At 34.8% G+C, this 9,546-nt stretch overlaps 1 protein-coding gene across 1 annotated transcript; it reads right to left on the minus strand.

Annotated features, from left to right (window-relative positions):
- Positions 1 to 1,709: 1,709 nt before the first annotated feature.
- LOC122533733 lies at positions 1,710 to 9,433 on the minus strand. Its single transcript, XM_043663734.1, has 4 exons — positions 9,091 to 9,433; positions 8,249 to 8,617; positions 4,326 to 4,529; positions 1,710 to 2,694 (listed from the first exon to the last, which is right to left on the minus strand). The coding sequence occupies exons 1-4, from the start codon at positions 9,100 to 9,102 to the stop codon at positions 1,801 to 1,803; spliced, it is 1,479 nt and encodes a 492-aa protein (XP_043519669.1). The 5' UTR covers positions 9,103 to 9,433; the 3' UTR covers positions 1,710 to 1,800.
- Positions 9,434 to 9,546: the final 113 nt, after the last annotated feature.

Raw genomic sequence — 9,546 nt, forward strand, 5'->3', positions numbered from 1 at the left:
TATTATAGTATTATAGTAACATAACAAGAGTATATGGATATATTAAATACATACATCTCTGTCATACACATATTATATACAATACATTTTAGTGTATGTTATATTAAGTATTATGTTATATTATAGTATTACAGCAACATATTATATTTAATACATATTATATTAAACATATTATAGTTTAGATACATATTATAGTAAGATAATATTAGAGTAAAATATGGATATATTAAATACATGTATTTCTGTCATACACATATTATATATAGTATATTTTAGTATATGTTATATGATAGTATTATAGCAATATATGTTATAGTATATTATTGTATAGTAATTATATATTATAGTATATTATAGTATTGTAGCAATATACTTAATATACTTAATATATATTATATTAAACATATTATAATATTATAGTAAGATAATATTAGATTAAAATATATTAAATACATACATCTCTGTCATATTTTACACATATTTTACATATTATACATACTATATTTTATATACTATATATTCTATTAAGTGTATTATACTACTCGATGTACCATGCATTCCCAATTTTTACGTGTAAAACACACTGACGAAGCTCGACGTGCAGGACACCCTGTATACAACAGTATGTATAGTACCCTTGCGCAAAAGACAAAAGAGTTGCGACGAGACGCGACGTCGTGTGTTGCGTTGATGAATCGAACGTGACGAACGATCGGTTCGCGTGTCGTCCACGTCTGTGACATTGATCGACGTTATCCCGCAACGCTTTTACTTATTACGTCTCCACGTAGTCACGTAGGCTGCGACGACGTAATCGACCCGGGCCCGCCGTGATCACGGGGACAATGGCCCTCCCTGTTCACCAGCTCCTCCACGTAATCCACCAGAAGAGAACCAGAAGAACTACTGTTGAATAATAAGTCCTCCGTGTTTTGCGCGCGGTGCAACGATCGCGCTGCACGGAATGAAAATGCCACGTCCTTTGTCACTTTGTGAAAAAAAAAAAACAGCTGCGACGTTTAATATTGTAGAACGAAGAAGATATATACGATCTTGTTGCTGTTGGATATTTTGGCAAGTTTCATGGGCGCTCGTGGTTGTTTTTGATTTTTCAGCGTCTCGTTTCAAACCGGGGAAACTTGATCGGTAGAGATTTATCTGGAGTAGAGGGAGGAGAAGACGTGAAAACAAAGTGCTTGTTCTCTGAAGATGAGATTTAGAAATTTTCCCCGACGAGAAGTTAAAGTTTCTCTCACAATATTCCTTAAAATCGTGTGTCTCGTGCAGGATGGCCACCGAAAGGCTGAACGATATAAAACAAAAATAACTTTTACAAACACGTGTCCTTTCAATTCTTTTGCTACTTTATTCGGAAACGTCAAATCAATGGATTTTTCTCGGTGTAACATCCTTCAGTATTTCACTAGTCACTCTGTAATTTAGTTGCAATGTAACTAACGTTTCAATGATTCATTTTTTTTTTACAGTATGATTTATCGAACATTCAGTCCATACGTCGTACGAGCAGTAAGTTTGATCTTCCAGGTAAGATGCTTAAAAAAATTCATCAATTTAAATCGATCGATATCAGACTGTTGCACTTCTCGTTTCAGTGAGCATTCAAAGAATCATCGCCAGCTAGTCGCACACGACTTGAGAAAACGGAAGGAATCGGGGACAAACTGGACTGAGAAACAATTGGCTGCAAACAATTTACACTTGTTTTTATTTCGACTCGGCTCAAGTTAGTCGTAGGGTGACAAAACGAGATCTCACGGGCAGAGGGTGACGATTGTCGCTTTAGAGAAGCGCGGTGGCAGGAGCGTAAGTGAGTCCGCCGAGGGGTGCAGCGTAGGCTAACGGCGACGTGTACGCGGCGGTGTAAGCGTACGCGCCAGGATAAGCCGCGTAGCTGGCGAGAGGTTTGGCCGCGACCAATCTCGCTGGTTGCGCAGCCAACTGTACCGGAGAGGCGAGAGCTTTCACCGGCGCCCCCTGACCAAGCGAAAGTGGTGGTTGCTCCTGGGATTGTCTCTGCTGCTGTTGCTGCCTCTCCTCTTGCTCGTTTCCTCGCCGCTGCTGCGTTATCCTTTGCTGCTGCTGCCTGGACTGCTGTTGAAGCTGTTGAAGCTGCTGCTGTTGCTGCCTCTCCAGCTGTCTCAGCTGTTGCAGCTGCTGCTCCTGCTGCCGTCGGAGCTGTTCCTCGCGAGGGATCGCGCCTGCTGCGACCAGTGGGCCGGACCTAGCCTCGACGACCTCGACGTCGGAGTCCGGGCCGGTGGATGGGATCGCTGGCGCTGGTGCAGGTGCTGCTGCTGCTGCTGCTGCTGCTGCCACTGGAGGTGCAATGGCAGGTGCGTACGGTACCAGCGGAGCGGCAATGGCGGCCACGGCGGTAGCTGGCTCTCGGCTGACCACCGCGTTGAACCCGTTTATTGGATCCGCCGTGTACTCGACGATGCGTCGAGTACCGTCCGCCTCGATCAGGCTGTAGCTACCCTGCACCAGATCGCCGTTCCTCGTCTCGTATTGGGCCTTCGAGTCGCCGGTCAACGCGTCCTGAACGTCGTACGCGAAGCTGTACTGAGGGGACGCGTCCAGTTCCTCGAGCTTTGCCGCTGGCAATGCCGCTGGCAACGCCACCGGGACCACCGCTCCCTTCGAGAGCGCCGCCACGCTTATGAGTATGATGAGCTGAGATTTAAAAATGTATTGCAACGTGTTATTAAATATATTATAGTATTGTTACTATATTGTTATTGTATTATATTGTTATTACTCACTTAGTTAGTATAGTAATACACTCACTTAGTAGTATACTCACTTAGTAGTATACTCACTTAGTAGTATACTCACTTAGTAGTATACTTACTTAGTGGTATACTCACTTAGTAGTATACTTACTTAGTAGTATACTCAGTAATACACTCACTTAGTAGTATACTCACTTAGTAGTATACTCACTTAGTAGTATACTCACTTAGTAGTATACTTACTTAGTGGTATACTCACTTAGTAGTATACTTACTTAGTAGTATACTCAGTAATACACTCACTTAGTAGTATACTCACTTAGTAGTATACTCACTTAGTAGTATACTCACTTAGTAGTATACTTACTTAGTGGTATACTCACTCAGTAATACACTCACTTAGTAGTATACTCACTTAGTAGTATACTTACTTAGTAGTATACTCACTTAGTAGTATACTTACTTAGTAGTATACTCACTTAGTAGTATACTCACTTAGTAGTATATTCACTCAGTAGTATACTCACTTAGTAGTATACTTACTTAGTAGTATACTCACTTAGTAGTATACTTACTTAGTAGTATACTCACTTAGTAGTATACTCACTTAGTAGTATATTCACTCAGTAGTATACTCACTTAGTAGTATACTTACTTAGTAGTATACTCACTTAGTAGTATACTTACTTAGTAGTATACTCACTTAGTAAGTATACTCACTTAGTAGTATACTTACTTAGTAGTATACTCACTTAGTAGTATACTCACTCAGTAGTATATTCACTTAGTAGTATACTCACGTAGTAATATACTCACTTAGTAGTATATTCACTTAGTAGTTTACTCACTTAGTAGTATATTCACTCAATAGTATACTCACTTAGTAGTATATTCACTCAATAGTATACTCACTTAGTAGTATACTCACTTAGTATATTTACTTAGTAGTAGTATACTTAAGCAGCATACTTACTTAGTAGTATACTTAAGTAGCATACTTACTTAGTAATATACTTAAGTAGCATACTTACTTAGTAGTATACTTAAGTAGCATACTTACTTAGTATATTATAATTACAATAATTATAAATATACTATTATAATTATTATTACTATTATTTATTATCATAATGATTACTATATAATTATATTATTATTAAAACTATTATTAAACACATCTAATAGTATTAGATATACTGGATATATATTGTATAGGTATCAGACACGCATTTCGTTCCTTATCATGGTGTATTGCAACAGGTTGTTAACAAATCAGCAGTTTCTCACTTTCTAGTAGCTCACTTATTATTACATTATCATTATTGTGGAAAGTTAAAATTTGACTATCGTTATGTTATTCAACCCCCGGACGAAGATACGCTCCGATCTTTCGCTCTTTGAAAATCGTGGCTCGAAAGAGAGTAGCGTAGCTAAGAGAAAAGGAAAAGAAGAAATGCAATGTATATATATGAATATTCTAAATTCAGAGGTGTGAATGTACGATCAACGAGAAGGGGATTGATGGATTGTATTTGTTGGCCTCGTGGCAACATTCGATTCGTGCCTCCTTACCTTTCCAGCCATGTTTGTTTGCAAGAGGATCGCCAGAGGACTGATGCCTCGGGGTAAGATTCGTCGTACTTTTATACGCCGTGATGACCGTCGGTGTTTTCGTGTCATCCGCCAAACAATAACCCGAGCTATTCCTTGCACCCAAACTCGAGCCACCTCGACACGCATGCACACCGCCCCCACTTTGATCTCTCCTTCTTTTGCCTATTGTACTCTCTCTCTCTTTCTCTCTGTTTCTTTTGCCATCCGATGACCTCCTCATAAACGTTGCGACGTACATACATACGTACATACATACATACATACATACATACATATGAACGTACGTACAATCACGAGCGGATAAGTATGCGCCGCGCTTATGTTTCTTCATATCGTCGCGGCGTGTACACGCGACCTGTATGCCAATATAGTCGAAGATACGGAGCGGCCTTCGAGGTCGAAGCGACGACGAAACCGCGAACTCAAACAGTGAACACCTCCTCCTCCTCCTCTTCTTCTTCTTCTTCTTTTTCTTCTTCTTCTTCTTCTTCTTGACGAAAGGTGCACGCACTTCAAAAAAGTGTACCGATGTTACGCGATCGTTTATCTATTAGCATTTACGTCGCGCCGCGACACCTCTGGCTAAGAACGCGCAAGAGGGAGTCAAAAGGGTTTCTTAACACTGTGGCAACCGGCTACTTTCTGCGCGGTCGCCTCGAGCCAAGTTCCAAGCTCGTGTCGCGATTTATTATGATGTTTTAACTGCTCCGGTTTCTTGAAATTTCATAAAATCATAGAATTTGGATATATTCATATACATATGTGGACATGATATTAATGTCTTTTATGTATTTATAACATGATTATATATTAAATGCTATATAAATATACTATAAATACTATATAAATAGTATAATTATTTATAATTGAATATATAAGTTATTTAATATATTTAGTTTAATATGCTAATATATCAATTTATAAATTATTAAATTATTTATTATACATTGAAAGTAATAATATTATTGTTTATAAATTTGAAAATAATATTATTGTTTATATATTTAATAATAAATTATATGTTACAATTATATTAAATATATAAAATATAATATATAATTAACACTTAACTGCTGATCTCAGATTGTCTCTGAGAGGCAATAGCAAAGGCACCCGTTTATAAGTTTTATTAATTCAAATCTGGATAAATTTTTATAATCACTGATGGAGGTCGATAAAATTAATATTAATTATAATATAATTAAACATATAATATGAGCAAATATATATATATAATTAATAAATATATATAAATATGTAATATAATATAAGCATAATAATATATAATATTATATAAATATATAGTATAAGCATATATATATTAATATTAATTAATAAACATTATATATATATATATATAATTCTTTTTAATGGAATTTCGTTTTATAGAACACGAGAGTTTAATTAAAGTACAAATATTGGAATGGAAAGGGCTGCAAATTAAATTGGGTTCAAGGTTTTTTAACATTTAAATATGTAATATAATCATATATATATATATATATATATAATTAATAAATATATAATATATAATATTATAATAATATAAATATGTAATATAGTATAAGCATAATAATATATAATATTATATAAATATATGATATAAGCAAGATTTTTTAACATTTAAATATGTAATATAATCATATATATATATATAATTAATAAATATGTAATATATAATATTATAATAATATAAATATGTAATATAGTATAAGCATAATAATATATAATATTATATAAATATATGATATATATATATATAATTAATAAAATATATATATATATAATATAAGCATATATCTATATATTATAATTCTTTTTAATGGAATTTCATTTTACAGAACACGAGAGTTTAATCAAAGTACAAATATTGGATTGGAAAGGGTTGCAAATTGAATTGGGTTCATGATTTATAAAGTCTGATTGCGGAAGGACAATCCGCCAGATAGAAGAACACAGAGAGGAACGCCATTGTATCTTCTTCGCCATTGTATCTTTATCGTCTAAATTATTATTATTCTTCTCGTCATAATTATAATTGTCCTTTTATTAAAATTTCTCGTCAATTTCTTTCAGACTGTTTATTTATATTTTGAGAATTGCAGTGCGACGCGTGCTTTTGGGAAATCTTCAGTATGAAATCTTCAGTTATAATAATCATCGATTGACTTTTTTTAATATACCGGCTGTTCTCCGGAATATGTGCCAGTCGAGCTTTAAAATTTCACACACGATTGCTGAATTTTAAGTGAAGACAAAAGTGTGAGCGGCCGTGTCATTTGTATGCTGATACATCGAGGAAAGTCATTCGAGGTTGTTCGACGAAAATTACGAAAGGCAGTGAATTCTATTCATCGTGCCTCTTCTTATCTTGCTCAATGTCTCTGGTTTCACATGATCGATCATCACGAACATTTGGAACGATGTTAGATCATTCTTTTCTCACACGATTCGGAGAAAGGTAACTTACGAGTAACGCAGTAAGTATTTTGGATATTTTTGTGCCTAATGTACATATACAGATGACGTAAAAGCGAAGCATTCAGGATGTTGCTTATTCCTCCTTAAATTTGTAAAAAAGGCCATTTATGAGGAACAATGAGTAATCCACAATTCGTCGAACTTTCTCTCGAAATAAATCATTGTGGAGGAGTTGCGGCAATTGTTATTTGTCGTCGATGTGTTATTGTCATACCTACGTTTATTATGAAACGCGATAAAACTCAGATAAACAGAATTGACAGCAGAGTTAAAAGATAAAATAAATAAGATCTTGGTACATAAATGAAATAAGATCTTGGTAAGTAAATAAAGTTAATTAAATCTTGGTTGAAAATTTCTTTGAACTGCTTTGTGCAAAATAGTCGTGCAACAATCTGTGTAGGCTTGCTTTTGGAATGAAAATTTTTTTGAGTTGGCTCAATTTTCATTTGAAGATCAATGGAACCACAACCACAACTTTCAAAGCGAAGAAGAGTCTTCTGCCTTCAAGATTAAGTATTAAACGAATTAGAATCGCACCGTAGAAATTATCGGCGTTTTTTTTTCTGACGAAGAATTATTGCTTTTCCTTGCCCATTTCTAGATATGAAAATACCTTCGAGAAGATTTGATCTAAACATGAAAAAGCGGAGACTTTATATTCTGAAATAGAAAGAAGTCATACTGATTGTCGTACAATCATAAAGTCACCGTAATTTACAAATTAACAATTTCTCCCATGATTAACAAGCTTTTTACCGTGCTGTCAAGCTTCGAGTATTAAACAAAAAGTAAGTTGAAAAGAAATGACCTCACAACTTCAAAAAAAGACCTCCTAATCTTTCTAATCTTTTCCGATCGTCAGAAAAGATTTTTCTAATTTTACACGAAGACATTTATTTAACTACATAGAAATATAATTTGTCAACGAATGCAAACAATCCAGAGGAAAATACAAATCTCAACCTTCACTAATGTCAAAAAATTGAAACAGGTATTATAGGGATCATAGGAATGCCAATGATTACATAATGATAAACGTGTATCTTAAAAAACACTTTACTATAAAATGATTGCAGTATATACAGTGTAATATGACTAGCTACATAAAAAAGCGGTAGAAAAAGGCGAACGCAATCTCTTCTCTATAGTATAAGCAAGTGTTGAGCAATTCGTGGCTCGAGTGATACATAAAAACATATCATAAAAATCATGTCATTGATCAGGAATATTATGTACATTTCATTTTGAATGTGCATTTCCTGTCGTGTTGATACCAACTTAATGTTCTATTAATTCATTCTGATAACGTTAGCAAGTTCCATGTATCATTAGGACTGGTCTTATCCATCCTCTTCTACGAGGTATAAATTATAATGAGCTGAATTTTTTTAAGGATGAAAAACTACCGGGGCAACCTTCGCGACAGCCACTGGTTTAATGACAGCCACAGGTTCTCTGTGAACAACCGCGTTGAACCCGTTCACAGGGTCCGCCGTGTACTCGACGATCCTCCTAGTGCCATCAGCTTCAATGAAACTGTAGCTACCGCTGACTATATCGCCATTCCTGGTTTCTTGTTGACTTTTCGAGTCGCCAGTCAGACTATCTTGGACGTCATAGGCGTAAGTGTATTGCGGATGAGGATCGTAGTTAAGCGCTGGCGCAACTTTGGCTAATGGTATCGCTGGTAGAGGAACTGCTGGCAGAGGAACTGCTGCTCCCTTGCACGTTGCGAATACACCAATCGCCAATACGATAATTGCTTGCTACAAAGAGATATTTAACAAATCAAATGGTAAAAATGAAACTTGAGATTAAATTACAATATGCATAATATATTATGAATATAAAATTAATAATTTATAGTAATAAAATTAAGTATAAATTAAGTTACAGTGATAATATTTAAAAAAAAAAAAAGGGAAACGAATGTACAATTTTTTAATAATTTCTTATTAGATTTAGAACATACATATGTACATCATACATGAAAATTTCACTAGAAACGTATGAACTATAGTTATGTGCTGAGTTTTGAGTCTTTTTCTATTAACAAGTGCACGAGTACGTTATTTATAAATTATTTAATATAGTTTTAGTATTTTCTTTTTTTTTTAAATTCTAAAAACTACATATTGTATTCTATGTATCCAGAAATAATCAACAACCCAATAATTCAATTAATAGGGCAGGGTGAATTAATAAAACAAATCAATCAAATTAACAATCATTTTCTCACCTTAATAGCCATGTCGATTGGTATATTGGATAATCCTACGATTGAACGAAAGTCAAGGAGGAAACTGACTGTTTGGTTTCCAGTGACAAACGTATTTATAGGTGTACGGGGTGGTCAATTTGTAAGCGTACGTGAATCGATGCTCATCGTAGTTCTCAATGCATTGCGTACGTGACAACGCTTCCGATACGGTAGCAAAAGTTTCGCTCTCGTTTTTCATTCTTCAATAGCTGCACATTGTATATCTTTTGACATTTCAGCGTTAATTTTCGTCTTTCCTCAATCAACTGAAATCTGATATTGGAAACTGTTGTTCCTGTAGCTGTTGTAAACAAATTTATTGTGTCACGAACGTTCATTTTTACATAATTTTCAACACAGATTTATTTAATTAGATTATAACTTTCAATATGTAACTCTCATCTTCTATCCATCAATGAAGTATATTAATTAGCT

This window comes from Frieseomelitta varia, unplaced genomic scaffold, assembly GCF_011392965.1.
Source record: "Frieseomelitta varia isolate USP_RPSP 00005682 unplaced genomic scaffold, Fvar_1.2 scaffold_548, whole genome shotgun sequence".
Lineage (NCBI taxonomy): Eukaryota > Metazoa > Arthropoda > Insecta > Hymenoptera > Apidae > Frieseomelitta > Frieseomelitta varia.